This window comes from Pseudorca crassidens, chromosome 10 (assembly GCF_039906515.1).
Source record: "Pseudorca crassidens isolate mPseCra1 chromosome 10, mPseCra1.hap1, whole genome shotgun sequence".
NCBI lineage: Eukaryota > Metazoa > Chordata > Mammalia > Artiodactyla > Delphinidae > Pseudorca > Pseudorca crassidens.
This window is the reverse complement of record NC_090305.1, coordinates 11881514-11901743: the sequence shown is the minus strand read 5'-3', so window position 1 is coordinate 11901743 and position 20230 is coordinate 11881514. Positions and strand designations below refer to the sequence as shown.

At 38.8% G+C, this 20230-nt stretch overlaps 1 protein-coding gene across 1 annotated transcript in view; it reads left to right on the top strand.

Moving 5' to 3' along the window:
- The window catches only part of DTNBP1 (dystrobrevin binding protein 1), a 118180-nt gene that overhangs the window by 24810 nt on the left and 73140 nt on the right, over positions 1-20230 (top strand). Inside the window, exons 5-6 of the mRNA XM_067752048.1 lie at positions 3319-3451; positions 12182-12314. Of these exons, the coding sequence (XP_067608149.1) occupies positions 3319-3451; positions 12182-12314 (266 nt within the window). The remainder of the gene's footprint in view (positions 1-3318; positions 3452-12181; positions 12315-20230) is intronic.

The window sequence follows — 20230 nt, the reverse complement described above, 5'->3', positions numbered from 1 at the left end:
TTTGTCAGGCCATGCTCATGTGTCTTTAGTGGCCTTTAACCAAAGAGTATCAACCTGCCAGGGCAAATATACCTAAGGACAATTCAGTTTTCTTTGACAAATTATTTTATACTCAATTACTTTAAAGCTAATTCTTACTATATAGTCTTAAAATTCAAAGCAATATCTTAGAAAACAGTTTGGTCAATGGTAACTTTGTTGTCTAGACATTTTCCACAAGTTTTTTTTTTTCTTTTCTTTTTTAACAAGTTTTTTGATTTGTTTTTCCCTCCCTTAGCAATGTATAAATGAGTACATAATTGATAGTGACTTAGGTGTTAGATTCTGAGGGTACCTTTTTAAGTTAGACTTCCAGTGCATTATTTGCTTATAATTTTTATTACTGTGAAATATTTGCCTTCAAATTGAACTTTTAAGATTCATGTTTTAACAATTTGGTGCATAAGCTGCTTAAATTAGGCATGCTTCACTCTCTTTGTGTTCCAGGTTGGATCTCTTTTGCCTGTGGTGGGAAGTGAACTAAACTGGGTGTGGGAATGCCTACTTTCTGCAGTAATACATTTTGACCTTGGGCAGATAAACGGAGTCTCTCTATTTTTAGTTTCCTCACATATAAAATGGTATAACACCACTTACACTGCTTACCGAAGTTGTTTGAAAATCACATGAAATAACAATGCCCCCAAAACACAGAACTGTTTTATACAAAGTAAGGTCCTAATGTTACCCATTTACTTGTGTCCCTGCTTTTTCTTTGTTCTCCTAACTTCAGTGTCCACCAGAAGGAATTTTGGAATGACTTGTAATTTGGGCAACAGACCCAAACTATGGGTTTGTCTTGCTACTTAAACTTGATTTCCTGGTGTTAAATCTGGATTTATTCAGAACTGTTTACTTGGAGGAGAAAAATTGGCCTTCTGGAGATAGCTCATTTCTTATTAAGTAAAGTTGAAGTACAGTTTTTCAGAACCTTTTCTTTTGCTAGCTTTTCACTTCTTCCTTTCATGTCCCCTTATACACAATCCCTAGAATATCAATTAAGGGCATGGGCTTAAGTGTCAAATTCCCTGGGATTGAATCTAGGTCTTCTGTGGCCCTTGGGAAAGTGACTCAGCTTCATTGTGCCTTGGTTTCTTCTGTAAAATGGAAGTGGTAATATTGCTCTGTTTACAAGGTTGCTGTGTAGTTAAATGAGATAATATATGTACATTGCTTAGCACAGGGCCTGGCACATAGAAATGCTCAAAATGTTTTAGTATTATTATATTACACTTGATAATGATTTCTGAGAATCCATTCAACATCCCATTCTTTTAAATTAAAATAGTATTTTGATGTATTCTGATATATTCTTTCTGTGCACGCTTCTTTTTTTTTTTTTTTGAAGTTTCTGTGCACGCTTCTTATATTCTATATACAGAATATAATTTTCAATTTTGTGGAAGACATGAACTATACTGTACTTAAGTTTTAATACTTAAGTATGTTTCACTTTACTTTTCAGTAAGAAATCGTTCATATCTAAAAATTGTTTATTCTAGATTTTTCAAATTTTTAACATAATTAACCAGAGTAATTAAGATTTAACAAACTTTTTAAAAGATATGCCATGTACCAGGAAAAATATCTTTCTTATCATCAGTTCAGCCCTGTGATACAGGAATTATTTTTTCTTTTTTAGAATTTAAAAACTGCAGTTAAGAAAATTTGTGAGACCTACACCAGACTAAAGCACCAAGAGTGCAGGGATCTTTTTTTCTGTTTTGTTCACCATGGTCTCTCCAGTGCCTGAAACAGTGCCGGGCAAAGAGCGGGCGGTCCGTAGAAACTTGTTGGATATTACAGATGAACCCTATGGGCACGGATCCTTGTTGCAAGCCCAGTTTCCTTACTATTGCATCACAGCTGTGTCTGTTAGCCATGCTCAGTATCTTTTAAACTCCTCTTCAGGATCTTTACAAAACCGGTTGGCACGGACATTTTGAAGTATACAGAATTAATGAGACATGCACTTGGAGTAGCGCTTGGTGTCACCTCCCCAGCTCAGCTGAGGCTCGTATGTGAGACGATGTGGTTACCTCTCTAATGTGGGCTGACTGACAATAGGGAGGTGTGCGTGAAGTGGGGATAATGTGAGGAAACAGGGCAGCTTTCTAACCTCTTTATTGTAGCTTAATTTTTTTATTTCAATGTTGTGAATTCCTAGAATATTAAAATGTGGAAGCTAAAATGATCTAGCGCCACATGCAAATCATTTTGTATCTTATTTTGATATTTTTATTCCTCTAAAAGTTCTTTCTTTAGTGAGATTCAGTAAAAATCAGTTGTATTCATGTTTCAGCTCTTAAAGAATCTTAATCTTGGGATGCGTAAATTGCCCCTTTTTTAATATAAGTTAACTATGAACTCTGATTTTACATATAAAATTCAAATACACTTTCTTCTTTTATATAATGAATTTTGAAGTCTTTATTGTATAAAATATGGGTATCTTTCACAGTTCTTATTATTGGTGATGTTTTGAAAAGATAACCTCTCCATGCTCCTCCTAAGTCTTATTCTAGGTCCTTTCCTCTCTCACCATGTTAAAACCAAAACAAAATTGACTGGGAGAAACCGCTGTCTGTCATTGTCTTTACAGTCTTCAGGAAAACAAGTTAGAATTATTTTAGGCTAGTCTGGCATCTCACCACCCTGCTGTTGGGAACCTTTCACCTCCGAACGTCTTCTTTGTTAGTATAAATCCTTTTCTCCTTTTGCTGGAATTGATCAATAGCCTCAGTAATTCCTCCGTAGACAAGTACCATTTATCTTACTTTATGCAGTGAGTGTTCCTGTTTAAATGGAAATTGAATCATAATATATTCTAAATGCATTAGGGAACTTTGCTTTTAAAAGAATTCCTTTTGTAGAACAAATAATTACCCATTCATTATGTTTTGGGTTTGTTTTTGTTTGTTTTCTTTTTGGTTGTTCGTGGTCGTTTTTTGTTTTATTTTTTCTAGATTTGAATTTTCAAATACATGGTTTACTTAAAAATAGGGTATAGTTAGAAGTGACTTCTAAGGTCACTGCTGACCTTTCTCTTTCCTGGGTTAAGATGCACTGATAAAAGCTGTAATTCGAGGTTTTCTGCACTGGATGTTACGGTGGTTGTTTTCTCAGAAAGAAAACAGCTCCAGTCTCTTTAGAGTCTCCTGTTGTCTGTACTCAGTTGGAGGGTTTTTGGAGGTAATGTGGGCTGACTCTCATTATGCTGGCTGTAATCTCTGTGCCTGCGGTCTGGTTTTACTTTAACCCGCCTCTTCCGTGTTGCAGCTGGTCGACAGCGAGGTGGTGGTGCTCTCCGCGCACTGGGAGAAGAAGCAGGCGAGCCTGATAGAGCTACAGCAGCAGCTTCGGCAGCTTCCAGGCCTGCAGGCAGATTTAGAATCCCTGACGGCAAGTCTGAGTAAGTTCCATGTTTGCCTCTGCACATTACTTCTAGGAATGAAAATAATTTGGTGTAATTCCAAAGCTTTCTAAGACTACATTAAATTATTGCTTAACAGGATGTGGGGGGAAATAGTTCTAATTAATTTCATATTCTGATTAACTCATGATTTGACAGAAAACGATGATTTAAAGTGTAGAAGTGATTTCTAAAGTATACCACCAACTTTTTCTGCCTCATTTCTGCTCAGAAAACATAATTTTGTTGATTCTTTAAAGTGACTCAGGGTGGTCTCTGTGACTTTACTTAGGTCTCTGTTTAAAAGTGTAAATGTAGGAAATAAAAAGGATTGGGGTGGCTTTGTTACGACTAAAGGATATACTCTGGAAGTTGTTGCTTTTTTTTTTTTTTTGCGGTACGCGAGCCTCTCACTGCTGTGGCCTCTCCCGTTGCGGAGCACAGGCTCCGGACGCGCAGGCCCAGCGGGCATGGCTCACGGACCCAGCCGCTCCGCGGCATGTGGGATCCTCCCGGACCGGGGCAATAACCCACGTCCCCTGCATCGGCAGGCGGACTCTCAACCACTGCGCCACCAGGGAAGCCCCTGGAAGTTGTTGCTTTTAAAATTAGGTCTGCTCAGAGCTTCATGTCTTGAAATATGCTTTTTTTTTCCTCTTTAAACTGATGAGAGATCAAACCCTCATTAAATTAGGTTACCTGTTTGGCTAAATTTATACCTTGTGGAAATTTATATTTTTTTGTTGTTTTCATTGGGATGAATTATGCTGATATTTATTTCTTGAGTTTATATTCAGAAAATTAACTTTTTTTTTTGTGGTACGCGGGCCTCTCACTGCCGTGGCCTCTCCCGCTGCGGAGCACAGGCTCCGGGTGTGCAGGCTCAGCGGCCATGGCTCACGGGCCCAGCCGCTCCGCGGCACGTGGGATCCTCCCGGACCCGGGCACGAACCCGTGTCCCCCGCATCAGCAGGCGGACTCCCAACCACTGCGCCACCAGGGAAGCCCCAGAAAATTAACTTTTATGCTTGACAGTTGCCACATCTTAGGATAATATTGTGGCTTATTATTTTCTAACCAAGCTTAAGATCTTAGTGAAGAGGTAGGGGTTATCTACATAGGAGTTGAATTTCTTGAGCTGATAACCTGACCCAGTCTTAATAGATAAGGAGGTAAGGATACCCCACCATCTCTTCTGTTTTTCAGTACTGCCTTTTTGAAAGCAAAATAAAGCTGATTTACAAAGCAAGTAATTAGCAAATCATAAAACGTGTGTGTGTGAATAAAATAGACACGAATGGTATTTGGAATGCTATTGCTGATAACAATAGCTAATGTTTATAGCACGCACTATATGTCAGAGATTGTTAGGCGCTTTACAAACATTTTCAATCCTCCCAAGATCCCTGCAGAAGTAGCTTTTATTATCGCACTTTACAGCTAAGGAAAGTTAGCCTTGGAGAGGTTGTGACTTGCTCAGGGTCACACAGTTAATAAGGTGTGAATCCAGGATCCCAGTCACGATGATGATGTACTCAGTGAGGGATGAGGCAGTTAGGGTGGCAGCTGTCAATAGGCCTCATGAACTGCATTCTTGAAACCCTGGCCTTAGTGTTCAGTTATTTCTGAAGGCAGGGTGTGGAAAAGAGATTCCGGGTCTTAGGAGGAAGGCCCTCCACATTATTTTCCTCTTGCAAGTATAGGAATGATTCTTCTCAAGGCTTTGATAACTAACTGATGGGAAAAGCCTCCAAGATATTTGGAATATTCCTTTTAGCCACTTTCTTTTTAGCTTCTCTTCCTGTATCTCTCTGAGTCGCTTGCTTTTCATTGGTTATGTATTTCTTTGCAGAGATATTCACCTCTGATACCATTCCCCCTTTTCTTTCCAGCTGAGAGTAAATTCTGTTTATAAATGTTATTTGTTTGATACCACTCTTCTGATTAAATGCATTTGCCACAATTCTAATTATTTTCATAGTTAATTCTGCTTAGGACATGCAGTATATATAAGTTTTTCTTAAGGGAGAATATACTGTATTTTCATTCTCAATTAGGATTCTAATATCCTGAAAAAATAATACTTAGTGACATAATACCGTCTTCTTTAGAAACTGCATTTTGGCTTCTTAAATGAATGAAGCAGGCTTCCCAAATGCTCGCTTGAATTTTCTCTCTTTACTAATCTGAGAACATTGACCACTAAAGGCAAATTAAAGCTAAAGGATTCTCTGAAGTCCTATTCTAGATGGTCACTTCCAAATAATTTGATTCTTTTTTTTTTCATTGAAGTGTAGTTGACACATAATATTAGTTTCAGGTGTACAACATAGTGATTCAACATTTATATACATTATGAATTGATCACCATTGTGAGTGTAGTAACCATCTGCCACAATACAGTTATTACAGTATTATTGACTTATTCCTTTTGCTGTGCATTACATCCCCATAACTAACTTATTTTATAACTGGACATTTGTACCTCTTAATCCCCTTCACCTATTTCATCCAGCTACCCCACTGCCCTCCCCTCTGACAACCACCAGTTTGTCCTTTGTATCTGTGAGTCTTTTTCTGTTTTGTTTATTCGTTTTGTTTTTTAGATTCCATATGTAGGTGAAATCATATGGTATTTTTCTGTCTGACTTATTTCACGTAACATAATACCCTCCCAGGTCTATCCATGTTGTTGCAAATAGCGAGATTTCGTTATTTTTTATGGCTGAGTAATACTCCATTGCGTTTATCTATATATCATCTGTTTCCATTCATCAGTTGATGGACACTTAGGTTGCCTCCATATCTGGGCTATTTTTACTAAAGCTGCAGTGAACATGGGGGTGCATGTATCTTTCCTAACTGGTGTTTTCATTGTCTTCAGATAAACACCAAGGAGTAGAATTGCTGGATCCTATGGTAGTTCTCTTTTTAATTTTTTGAGGAATCCATACTGTTTTCCATAGTGGCTGCACCAACTTACATTCCCATCAACAGTGCACGAGGGCTCCCTCTTTTCCACATCGTCGCCAACACTCGTTAACTGTCTTTTTGGTAATAGCTATTCCGACAGGTGTGAGATGATATTGTGGTTTTGATTCTCATTTTCCTGATGATTAGCGGTGTCGAGCATCTCTTCATGTATCTGTTGGCCATCGGTATGGCTTCCTTGGAAAAATGTTTATTCAGGTCATCTGCCTATTTTTTAATCAGATTGTTTTTGGTTTTGATATTGAGTTGTGTGAGGTCTTTATGTATTTTCGATATTAACCCTTTATCAGATATATCATTTGCAGTATCTTCTCCCATTTAGGAGGTTGGCTTTTCGTTTTGTTGAGGGTTTCCTTTGTTGTACAAATGCTTTTTAATTTGATATAGGCCCATTTGTTTATTTTTGCTTTTGTTGCCTTTGTCTCAGGAAAATATTTTGAAGCCAAATCTGGTAGGTTGTATAAATATATGTCTGTATCACTGATGTATTTTGCGAATTCATCTTAATGAGTTTATGGATCATTCTTAGGTATTCGAATCATTTGGTTTTAAATGCTTGCTCATAAACTGTGGGTTCCTTTATTTTTGGGTAGCTTCCAAATACTCTGTATCATCACCTAAATACCTTGATACAATATTACAAGGTTTAGTCAAGCAATAATAAAAAATAAAAATAACTTAGAAGAAAATGGTAACTGACCTATATGTTAGGATTCTTTTAGCTTCTTTGAACTTTTTACCCTTTCACTGTCAAATCTAATACCATATCCAGTCAGTCCCTCCATTTCCCAGGCTACTTAATTCTTTTGAGTCTTGTCCTGCTCTCTAGAGGGTCTGCCCTTATTAAAGAATAAGGGATTAATATGATGTGGACAATTTGAACCTTTGATGATGCTTTTAGCTGTGTTGTCTTATGGCTTAATAAATATGACTGCTGATTACATACTCCCTCAGGAGTTAAGTAAGAACAGATAATCTACTCATGTTTTTTTTAATGGGGTGTGATCCATCCAGCTTACAAAAGCCTGTGTAACAGATAATTACTGGTGAGGCTTGTCATTTAAAAAAGAAATGATAGAGGTATGCTGGGAATTGGAAAATAGGGGCTGTTGGACTGACTCTCCGATCTGGATTTGGGTGTCAATTCCACAGCTTCCTAACTGTGAGACCCCGTGCAGGTTTCATAACTTCTCTAAGCTTTAGTTTGCTCGCAGAATTGAGGGTGAGAGTACCTGCCTCGTAGGGTAGTTGGAGGGTTGAAGGAGGTGATGGGTGTAAAGCACTCAGCACAGTGCCTGGTGTATTAGGCATCTGCTGAGTGCCACGTGCCGTTTGTAGGCTCTGGGGATACAGCAGTGAACAAGACCGGGCAGCTTCCACCAGGGTGCTGACGTTCTACTGGGAGTCTCTCTGGCCTTTGCAAATTTACAAATCCATTGTCTTTGACAGAAGGGTTTGGATGGATGTTACGTAATTTAGCTTGTCCTGCAAAATAGAATGTAAAACCATAGCATGAAATGTGGTGAGAACAGCAATGTAGTATTCTGTACATGGAAAGACAGTGTGTAAGGATAAAAGGGAATGTTGTCCTCCACATCCTGTACCCTTTCTTATTCTGTGCGTTTTGTCATAAAAGTGGTCATATGTTTGAAAAGTATTTATTGAATTCTCTTGAACTTCCACTAGAGGGTAGTCTAATCCTATTCCTATACTGAAGTCTAAAATGTCAAGGGCTTTTCTGAGTTATCTCTATTGCTTAGTTTATTTTGTATGACCTACTTAAAAAGACTGTTACCTTTGTCTAGAACAGATGATTCTGTTAATTCTTAGATAACAAAGTGCTGTAAGAGAATGACAGACTTATACTGAGCTGGCATCTTTCTTTTGATCTGACCTGTTTTGCTTTCTCTGTACAGAGTTTGAGAGTGCATCTAGCAGAGAGACTGTCCGTTTTTAGGGTTTCATGAAATACGTTATCTTATTGTCCAGGTTACGTTCTGAGATTAGACCCTTCAAGAGACTCATTAACTCTCTTTCGACACCTTTTAGTATATACTACACAGATCTCATTTGTTCCATGATGGCTTTTAATGCATTTCTTAAAGTTCCTTATTATCATACCATCATTACCTTATTACACAAAGAGTAATGAAAGTATTTGTTGAAGACTCTTGTGGTCCTTTAGTACCCAGCCTCTGTGACCTGTGGGTTTACAGTCAAAGATTTCTTTGTTCCTTGAGGCTAATTATTTTTGCTAGAATATACTCATTTAAGTGTGAAATTACGAACTTTAACATGCTGTTCCATTCTTCTGTCAGTGGTTACACTACAGATAATATGTATTCGAAACAAATGGCACAAAGGAAAATTCCAAACAGAATGGCTCTTCCTCTGGGATGGTCTCCTCCCAAAGATTTGTGACGTTCTTTCCTGCACAGCTGTCAGGCTCTCCCAAATGGCTTTTCCCAATAAAATTCCACCCATCTTTTCCGCTGATCACTAAATGAGACATATGCTGTTGTTATAGGGAGCAAAATGGTGAGGCTGGAATTTCTTATCAAAAGGTACATTTGTGTCCACGGAGGCCTGCTGGTGTTTTATGTACGTGCATTCTAAGTCTGGTTACCAGATTGACTCATGTCTGCAACTCGTTTCCTAACAGGAGATGAGCAGGGTGTGATGGGGAGATTAAATTTCTGCCCGTTTAAATTCAATATAAAATATTCAGAATACATACCATATATATGCTTATAATTATTATTTAAAGGTTTTTAAAAAGTTTTTAATATAAAAAGGGAAGAAGATTTATGTTCATCAATACAAATCTTCTGTATTTTATTACTGACTTCAAGCCTGTTAAGAGTTAAAATGGAAAAGTTCCATTGCTTCTTCTGCTTTAACTCACTGGTAAGGGGGCCTGATTTGATACACTAATAACAAAGTACCATCTTGTTTAATGTTTTCAAAGTTCTCTGCCCATGTTTAACTTAACTTGTTTACAAAATTTAGGGTAACCTTCTAATATTTAAATTAGATGAACATGAATCATAAATTTGCTTTCTTGGTTATTATTTTATGTTTTAGAGTAATAGAATCATTCTGTCTCCAGAAATCCTTTTTAATTGAATTCAGCAGACTAGGTATTAGGGGATACAAAGATGCAAAGATATAGTTTTTACACTTAAGACATTCACAGATGCCTGAGAGAGGTAAGAGTACACAACTTGTGGTAGAATGTCAGAGTATAAGTCCTGGGCAGGGCTCATAGGTCTGTGGAAGCACAGAAGAGGGGAGAGAGCCCTGCAGGCTGGAAGGAGGGCGGGCTCTGACTTGAACCTGCCAGGGAGATGCAGGGCAGGGAGGCAAGCGGAGACCTCTCAGGAGAGGCAGAGGCAAGGGGGCAGGAACACACAGGACCCTCCTCGGAGTGGTGAGCAGTCCTGAAGGAGAGTGGTAGTGAGGTTGGAAAAGTAGGCTGTGGCCAGGGAATGAGGGTCCCTGGCCACAACTTTTAAAGGGGAGAACATAAATACAAGTTTGGCAGCAGCCATAAAGTGACCACTGACTCTCCCGAGCATTTTAAATCTCGGTTTGCCATTCAGCACGGGAACATGACGCTGTTGGCCTACATATCAAAGCCTCACTGTTATCCAGACCCCTCTATGCTAAGGATAACATGCGTGATGCTAAAGGAACCAAGTAGCTTAAAGCTGAATGGATTCCATATTAAATGTAATTATTCTAGTTCTTATCACTTATCAAAGTGAAATAGCCTTTAAATAATCCTATTAGCTATTAGAACGAGCTGACATTGCTTCTTCAGGGCCAGTGACACCAGCTCCCAGGCTGAGGCTGCTCGTCATTTTTCCATTTAATATAATAACAAAAAATAATCTAAATAGCAGCTAACATAATAGCATCATTTTGCCTGTTTCCCGCCACATAAACGCCTTATGTACCATTTATGACATTATTAAAATCTTAGATATAATTTTTCATTGATTAAAACTTAGATTTTGCACATTGTTTCTGGTTAGGCTTTCCATAGTCACATATATTAGCTGTTGTATGTTACCCCTGAAGATAGATTCCAAACCGTCATGAACTGCATTATCAGTCTTTTCCAGACTTGCCATGATCTACAGTGATAGATCAGTATGATAAAAATCATTACCTAAAATGTCTTTGAAGAGGAATGCTGAACTACTTGTCATCACATTTTAACTTTTCAGTAAAATTTTATTTTCCCCCCAAATCCATGTCTTTAAGCCCTAGACGCTACCAAATAGAGGCGGGAGTTTTTAGAAGCATAGATATTTAGTAGAGTTAAAATTTAGGATATTAGAAAATGTGAACGCTTCTGGATTTAACAGATCTCCAGATCAAACAGATCAATTAAAAACGGACAAAATATGTATCTTAATAAACCTAAAACTGCAAGTTGAAGTTTAGGGAATTTGCGCCTAATGTAGGTGATACAGAAGCTAGTTTAGAAAGTCACGTGACAGTCGAGTGGCTAAGGGAAGGGATTAGACACACCGTCCTTGTATCTTAGCTATCCGAATGAAACCAAGGCTGGAAAGCCGCACAGCCAGCTTGCTCCTTCCTCGAGGCCCCTTCCTCCGGACGGCTGTGACTCCCAGACGCGGGAGTCATATTTCTTGCTGAGTCTCGCTCTCCCTCATCTCCGTTAGATGCCTCTCCTTTGAGTTGTCACAGCACCTCAAGCCAAGCTCTGTCAGGCAGTGTTGTCACTGAAATATGCCTGCCCTCTACTTGAAGCTCTTTGAGCGCAAGGGCTATCTTTTTCATCTTTGTACCCCGGTGTCTGGCCCATGTGGTGAGTATTCGGTAAATGGCCCTGATGCTGTTTGAGTTCTAAAATCTTTGACCTCTGAAGCTTTTCTGTTGTCTGAGAAAACAACCAGTCCTCACCCCTATAACTATGAAGTCTTGGTTTACTTACGCATCTATCAACTGGAAATCATTTTATGTAAGAGGGACTCAGTTTTGATTCCTGACTGCTCTTCACTAGCTAGGTGACCTTGGGCAGAGCTCTGAAATAATTTCTGCAGGCTTTGGCTTGAATCTTTTAAATGAAGGATTTGACGTAGATTATCTCCATGTTCCAATGAAGCTGCAAAGCTCTGTGGCCTAGAGGCAGAGTTGAGCTGTTGAAAGACCAGTGGACAGTGAGAACTGCTTCCTGAGTGTTTGTACATCTGTGCAGTGCCTTGGAGGTTTCTATATATCATGTGCAAGGCAGAACAAATGCTAAAGTAACTAGGAATCTCAGATATTAAATTGTGTCCGGCATAACGTGTTAATTATACTTTGCTATATTCGCATATGAAAATCGACTCTTCGTGTGTGGTATATGAGATCATTAGGATATCATACATTAGATTAATCAGGATACTCTGTTTCCTCATCCTGGTTAATAAAGTATTTTTTTAATTGAAGTATAGTTGATTTACGATGTGTTGATAAAGTATTCTGGAAAGTTCTGTCTTAAAAATGTTCGAGATAGAAAAATATACTCAAAAAAGATAATTTGAAGTATGTTTTAATGTTAGTGCATTTTATTTTGCTTCAAGAAAGTTTAATAAAAATATTAGATAAATACAGAACAATCTCAACAGTTCAGACTTTTAACTTTTGGACACTTTTTCTTTTCTCCATGATCAAGGATTCTGATTTTTGACGTTTGTTTCTTCTTTTGACCTTCTGTACTTTCAGCTCATTTAGAGGCTAGTTTTGAGGAGGTAGAAAACCACCTGCTGAATCTGGAGGATTTATGTGGACAGTGTGAATTAGAAAGATACAAACATATGCAGTCCCAACACCTGGAAAATTACAAGAAAAATAAGAGGTGAGTTTGAAAAATTGACCATGATATTCATTTTCAGTCTCAAAGTTTTCCACAGTACTTTACATGCTACTCTTTATAAGTTTGGACTGATAAAAGACAAAGGTGTCAGGTAAATCTATTTAATAAGCTTTCCAAAACTTTTTTTTTTTTTTTTGGTACCACTATCTGTTGCTGTTTTATTGGAGATGAGTTCTGGAAAGCTAAGGCTGGGATAGATGGTGGAGGGGAGAAGTGCAATGGGCAGAGCTTCCCAATCAAGTAGAACCCCCGACCTCATTTTCTCCAAGTGGCAGATCCTGCGCTGCTTTTTCCCCTTTTCTTCTCTTTTATTTGGAGCAGGAGGAAAAGGAACCTAAGCTCAGGCTATGGAAAGGGGCGCAGCTTTGTCACATGTTGTGTATGAGACCTTCAGCAAGTTATTGACTCTCTTAGCCTCAACATGTGTAGCTTGTAGTGAAGATAACATTGTACCGGCTTCCTAGAGTTGTTTTGAGGGTTCAGTGAGATGGTCGTTATCAGATGCAGTGTGTGCTCCGTCAGTAGTAGTTATTACGGTAATAATTTTCATTAGACTAACCTGAACTGGAAATGGGTAATAAGATTTGGAACTATGAAATTTTATTTGTCATTCTTTTCTTCACTCTCACCCAGTGACTTAGATTTATTAGATATATAATTAGTACGTTACAATTTATATGTTACAAAATGAAAATCAACTTCGTGTTTGGAAAACAGCCTCACCTTTAATTTGAGTAAAAGCCAAAGTGTACTGGACAAGTCTTAGCATGTTTCACATAATTGAAATATCATTTTAGAGGTATTTAGAGGAATTGTGTAGTAGAAAGAGCACTGTCATTAGTCGGAAGACCCAAGTCCTGGTTTCTACTAATTCTTTGCTCTTGGGCAAGCTGTTCACTTTCCTTTATACTTTATCCTGTTGTTAAGCTTTTCTTGGCAAGCATTTGAAAGACTTCTTAAAAAATTACATAATTTTAGTAAATTTAGATAGGATAAACAGATTTGTTGATAGCACCTGTTACTCTGAAATAATGTAGGAAAAAATAGTGTGCCATTTGAGGATTACCAGCTTATAATCAGTAGCTTGAAATCTATAGGTAAAATAATGGTAAATTTTTCATGTTCTGATAGGCCAAGTTTTAAAAAATTATAAAATTTATTTCTCAAGGACTGCATGAGATTAATGTAAGATGTCATAATAGGTTTTAAACCTAACAGTTTCGGTGAGAAATACCAAAGGTGGGAAATTTAAATTAACTAGTACTTTGATGGACCTTCCAAGACTTTGAAAAAAATTATATGTGTAGATATTTTTGTTAATGGTTACTCATAGCATCTTCATAAAATAAATATTTATTAATAAATGCCAAAGTATTTTGCATCTGATTGTCTAATGAGACATTAGACTTGTGACTTAGCTTGAAATCATATTTTTATCCTGAAATGATAAGTACTGATTTAATTCACAATTGTTAACAGTAATATGATTTGTTTCGGTTATTGTGAAAAGTCCTTGAAAACCTATGCTTGATTTCCTTCTCTGGCACTTCCTACCTGTATGACCTTTTGCAAATGACCTATCTTTGGCTTTCTTATCTGTAAAATAGAGATAATGATATACTTTCCTGCAATGTTATGGAAGATAAGGGAGAGTTTTGTTAAAAGGGCCAAATAAAAGCTGGTCCATTTAGCTTACAGAATCATTGGTGATTCAAAGTTCTAGTTAACTTGCCTTTCTACATACAAATAGTGGAAATACTACGCAACATTGCTTAATTCTGTTTATCAATATAAACTGTAATCTTTCCGAAACTCTTTTTCCCAGTTTTGTTGAGATGTAAGTTATATGCAGCACTGTATAAGTTTAAGGTGTATGACATCATGACTTGACTTACATACATTGTAAATTGAGTACCACAGAAAGTTTAGTCAACATCCATCATCTCATTTAGATACAAAAAAAGGGTGGGGGGGATTTCCTTATGATGAGAACTCTTAGGATCTACTCTCTCTCTTTTTTTTTTTGCGGTATGCGGGCCTCTCACTGTTGCGGCCTCTCCCGTTGCGGAGCACAGGCTCTGGACGCGCAGGCTCAGCAGCCATGGCTCACGGGCCCAGCCGCTCCGCGGCACGCGGGATCCTCCCGGACCGGGGCACAAACCCGCGTCCCCTGCATCAGCAGGCGGACTCCCAACCACTGCACCACCAGGGAAGCCCAGGATCTACTCTCTTAACAACTTTCATTTATACCACACAGCAGTGTTAACTGTCATCGTCATGTTGTACATTACATCCCTAGTACTTATTTATCTTCTAACTGGAAGTTTGTGCCTTTTGACCACTTTCATCCAGTTCACCTTCATCCCTTATCAGATTTATGATGGGCAGATATTTTTTCCCATTCCATAGGTTGTCTTTTCATTTTGTTGGTCACTTCTTTCTCTGTGCGGAAGCTTTTTAGTTTGATGTCGTCCCACTTGTTTATTTGTTATTTTGTTGCTTGTGCTTTAGGTGTATCATATCCAAAAAATCATTGCCAAGACCCATAATGAGGAGCTTTTTTCCCCTGTTTCTTCTAGAAATTTTATTGTTTTGAGTCTTATATTTAAGTCTTTAATCCATTTTGAGCTCATTTTTGTGAGTGGTGTAAGATAGGGGTCTTTACACCTGAATATTCGATTTTCCCAGCACCATTTCTCAAAGAGACTGTTTTTTCTCCATTCAGTATTCTTGGCTCCCTTGTCAAATATTAGTTGACTGTATATGCATCGTCTTCCTGAAATTCTTAACTTATTTTATTCAGGATATAAAAGGATGAACTATCTTCTTCAGAGAAACCTTTTGGAATCAATTTGTTTAGTTAATACACACACACACAACACACACACATATATGGCTGATTAACAATCATTTGTAGTGTCAATAATTTGAGTTGACAACACTGAGAATGAAGTAGTTTTATTCAGTCAAATGTAGATCAAAAAATATCTTTCCAATAATAAATTATGTAGAATATTTACTATTCAGAGATGTCTTACTTACAGTTTAAGCTTCTTACTTTTATTCAATCTAGAGGTTATCAAAACTGGGAATATTATGAAGGCTAGTGTCAATAAATGGAAAAAAATGAAAAAAATGGCATATTATTTAGAAATAATGGAGGTAAATACCGGAAGAAATCTCTAGAAGAGTTGAATGTAGCTTCTTGCGAAAAGCAGGACAGAAAGGTGGGGAGAACTCAGCCGAGGAACTAATCTGCTTCATCATAAATCCTTGTGGGCACTATTTGACTTAAGGAATGTACATGTACTATTTTGATAAACATAAAAATTGAATTTAGAAATTTTTTATTAGCTACAACATTCCCTGAAGTGTTTTACAGGAACAGTGGACTGAGAAGATAGCCACTGGCATTCCATGATCAAATAAGTTCCAGAAACACTTTACCCTGTATTTGCCTCATGGAACTTTGTAGTACATGTCAGTTTATTAAGGGTTCTGAGAATTCCTATAGTAGAGAAATTTGACTCAGCATTTCACAACTTACTTGCTTATAGAACCAATTCATCTCTAATACATATTAAAATTCTGTGACTTGATATTCTATATTACACCATTTGAAAAACTTTCAAAGACCCCAAATTAAACATTTTATTATGTGGTCCACAAGGGAAGAGTTTCTTAAAAATAAGCCTCTTTCCTCTTTAACAAGGGGCCCTACAAACTAATGATTTTTCTTTTCTTACTCTGAAGAAGATAATGTGTAATACAAAGGTTGTGTGTGTGTGTGTGTGTGTGTATTACAGTGTACCCACTCTGTAGCTTTCCAGAAAATCTGGATCAGACAACTAGATGGGGATGGGGAGAGTGGGAGAATGAAGGATAATTTCTCACACACCTCCAGTGCTAATCGTGTCTGCGATAGGCTCCGATGCACTTTCTCATTCTGCTGCCATCAGAGACTGGGGAGTGGGCAGGCAGCGATTGTTGGAGCTGGGGAGGAGATTGAGTTACATGAAATTATGTTACTGCTTAGGGGCCAGCATCAAGGCCAGGGTCTTCTTTTTTTTTTGACTGTTGCACTGGGATAAGTGGAATCCGTCCCAGATGTTGGTATCAGTGCATCTGTAGTTGAGAACGGATATACGATATTTTGTCATACATTTGATAGAAGTTCCCGGCACAGAATAAATTCCTGCCTCCTGTGAAAAGAGGGATGTGACCCATCCCAACAGTAATGTGGCTTACTATGGCAGATTCTCAGTGTGGGCAGAGGGAAACATAGAGCTTTAGAACACTCGTAGGGGTGTATCTACCCTTGAAAAACATTTGAATAGACGGTTTAACCTAAGTATCTCTGCATTGAAAAAGGACATCCTACTTTAGCTGGTTATCTAATGAAAGTGACATATAAGCAACTGTATAATTGTAGGGAGAAGATACCCATAAATAGCTTTTCTAATAACTCTTCTGCATATAAAGTGATATTGCTATTACTGATAGCTTTTTTTTTTTTTTTTTTTTTTTTGCGGTACGCGGGCCTCTCACTGTTGTGGCCTCTCCCGTTGCGGAGCACAGGCTCCGGACGCGCAGGCTCAGCGGCCATGGCTTACGGGCCCAGCCACTCCGCGGCATGTGGGATCTTCCCGGACCGGGGCACGAACCCGTATCCCCTGCATCGGCAGGCGGACTCTCAACCACTGTGCCACCAGGGAAGCCCTACTGATAGCTTTTATGGACAGGAATAGACACCGCCTTCATCAATAGTAAAACATGGTATAGTGCATGAAATATGGCTGTAGGCAGAGACAAGTACTGGTACCAGTAGTTAGGTTGTCATATGGTTCAGAAGATGAGTTAGCCATACAAGTGTAACTCCTAGATGCCTTGCATAGGTTTTCATAACCAATAGGAAATACATTTTTCATCAAGTAGGAAGCGTTAATATTGAATATATGAGCCAAAATAAAGAACCTAAGACCATTTACATCGTCTAGCTAGCAGTTAGAGAAGTGGACTTGAGATTCGGGAGTCAGCTAGCATTTGTAGTCATGGGTGTGGGGAGAAATAGATGATAAGTGTGTACATGATTTTATTTATTTTTAACTTATTTGTTTGGCTGTGCTGGGTCTTAGTTGCGGCACATGGGATCTAGTTCCCTGACCAGGGAGCGAACCTGGGCCCCCCCTGCATTGGGAGTGTGGAGTCCTAGCCGCTGGACTGCCAGGGAAGTCCCTGTACATGATTTTAAAAAAGGATAATTTCAGACAATTATACTGAAGAAAATAGAACAGAATAACGTTATAGAGGTGGGGAGGGTTGCTTCGCTGGGGTGAGCAGGGAAGGCCCTTCGTGGAGGACACGTGAGAGCTGAGACCTGAGTAAGGAGGCAGCCACACGGGGATGGGGGATGACACCCTTCCAAGCAGAGGAGCAACAGATACGTTTAGAAGAATGAAGAAGTAGAGCTAAAAAGAAGGTCAGCCTTCTAAATTTGTCATCTTTTCAGTACCAGCATAATATTCCTTAGAATTATTATTGAGATTCTTCCATAATAATATAGTTAAAGTTATATGTGAGTGATTTAATTAAAATATTTCTTACTTCCAGACTTTTGGATCCTTTGTTTTCCCGTTCAGTATGCAGCATACCATCAGAATTTCTCTGAAAATAGCTACATCTTGAAGAACAGTGTAATTTTAGTATTTCAACTTAATTATAAATGACTCATAATTTTAACACAGTCTTGCTTTGGACTTGAAATCTGCTTTGGGGCATACTAAACTCTAGAAGCATTTTTCACTGATTCATTTAGACTTTGAAACTTAATTGTCATCTCTTAGAAACTCTCTCCTGTGAGTGGGGGCACTGCTTCTGTTGATAAGATTCAGTGCCCAGGCATATTTTGAGAGAGTCATTATTCCTTTTGCTTTATGTATTACAGCTAATGCTAAGGAACTATGCTCTTCTTTGTGTTTTATTTTTATGTTAATGTGGACTGTAGACAGTTTAGAAAATCTTTAAAGCAAAGCATAACAGATTTATTTGAGATGTTATCTTTAGTAGTATTTGACCAGCTTATGTTCTAGAGAATAACCCACCAAACTCCTGAGCTTCAAGAACTGACTGTCCACTAGACAGGCTCTGGGCCACGGGTCTGAGCTGTTCTTCCATGTCAGAGTGTTGAGGATGGTGTGCCTGGGAGACTTGCCACAGGCCTGGCTTTGCTGAGAATAGAACAGAAGAAACCAGTGGCATTCTCCAAGGTGAACAACAGAGAAGGAGGTCCAACAGAGATAGGCAGAAAGGCAATAACTAACTCCCGAGGTTCTGCATGGAGATCCATTTGGGTGCTGAATGGAAAGTAGATCAGGAGAGCTTTCCTTCGGGCAGTGCTTTTACAGAAAGGATCCTCCCAAGCTGGAATAACAGGGACCAGACTTACTCTCCCACCTGATGCAGCCAAAAAACAGACAAAATAAAGGAAATAACACTTTGGAAGACATTGGGCAAAGAAGAGAAGTGATCTCCTTGCTCGATAGGAAACAGGTGGAACGAGCCCTGCGGTTTCCCCAGCATCCTGCCTTGAGCGTTTCCAGGCTAAGTGCAGGGAGGGGCCCAGGTAGAGCCTGGCAGACTCTCTGAACTGAAGAACAGCTGAGCGCCTGGGGACCCAAGGCAGCCAGAGTTCACAGGACACAGTACCAGGGAGAGAGGATACCGAAAATCTGCAGAAAGCTCCCCTGAATATTCAGCAGAGGACCGGTAATTCATGTGAGGAAACCACCTGAGGCAGGAGGAGATATCATCAAAAAGGGTCAGTTAGCAGTGCCCGGCACTCACATCCTCGCACTGTGCCTGAGCCCAGCGGCCAGACTGAAAAAGCTTAGAGTTCCTGGGGTACCAGGCAGAGCACTCAGGAGCGTATCCTTCAGCAGGGGTACAGTTAGCCCTTGACCGAGCCCTGTTCCAGACCTGCTTAACTAAGCATAAAAGCAAACATCAGAAAGATCAAACTGTTTCCAAATAAATGAACTGTATCCCAGACAAAGCTGAGGAATATTTATAGAAATACAAAAATAGCTAATAGCCAACGAGGTAGATCATTCTGACAGGTTGCTTGTGAATGGACAAGATGCATGGCACACTGAAGTTAAAATATTGTTCTAGAGAAAGATCGTATACAGGTTGTGTCATATTGAGACGTTCATGGAGACCATATTGTTCTAGAGAAAGATCGTATACAGGTTGTGTCATATTGAGACGTTCATGGAGACCAAATCCATGATGCACTTTAAATATTTAACCTGTATTTTTCTTCTTAGTCTTTAGGTAACTAAGCCCATTGACAAATCAGTCCTCATGTACCTGACCTCTTGAAACTGTCCTTTTTTAACTTCTATAACACTCATATCCTAAATTTTCTTCTCTACTGTAGGTTAGTGTCTAGTTGCCATTGTAGATGCTTTAGTTCTGTTATTCTCTTGGGTTCTGTTCTTAGTTGTTGCCACCTCCCATTCTATGTATTAAAAAGATCTTGTTCTATAACACATGCCCCTCCACAGTACCTGTGTAAGGAGCAAATGACAGCAGGGACTTCTAAGATACAGTTTTGTGAAAATTACCTCAAGCAGGTAGGCCAGCTCTCCCCCAGCGCCACCTCATCCACTTTCTACCCTCTTAACCACAAACTCACCAAGTGCATAAGGGTACACATTTTCATGACTGTAGAATGCTAAGAAACAAAAGATTGGGTAATAGTGAATAGTAGCCGGTCTTTTGTGAAAGAGGTCTTGTAAGATCTTTCCTATGAACTTTCCTATCCATCAGCCATAACAAAGGGACACTCTCCTACTGTGTTCAATACAGAAAGTATTGCTGATCATACTTTTAAAACA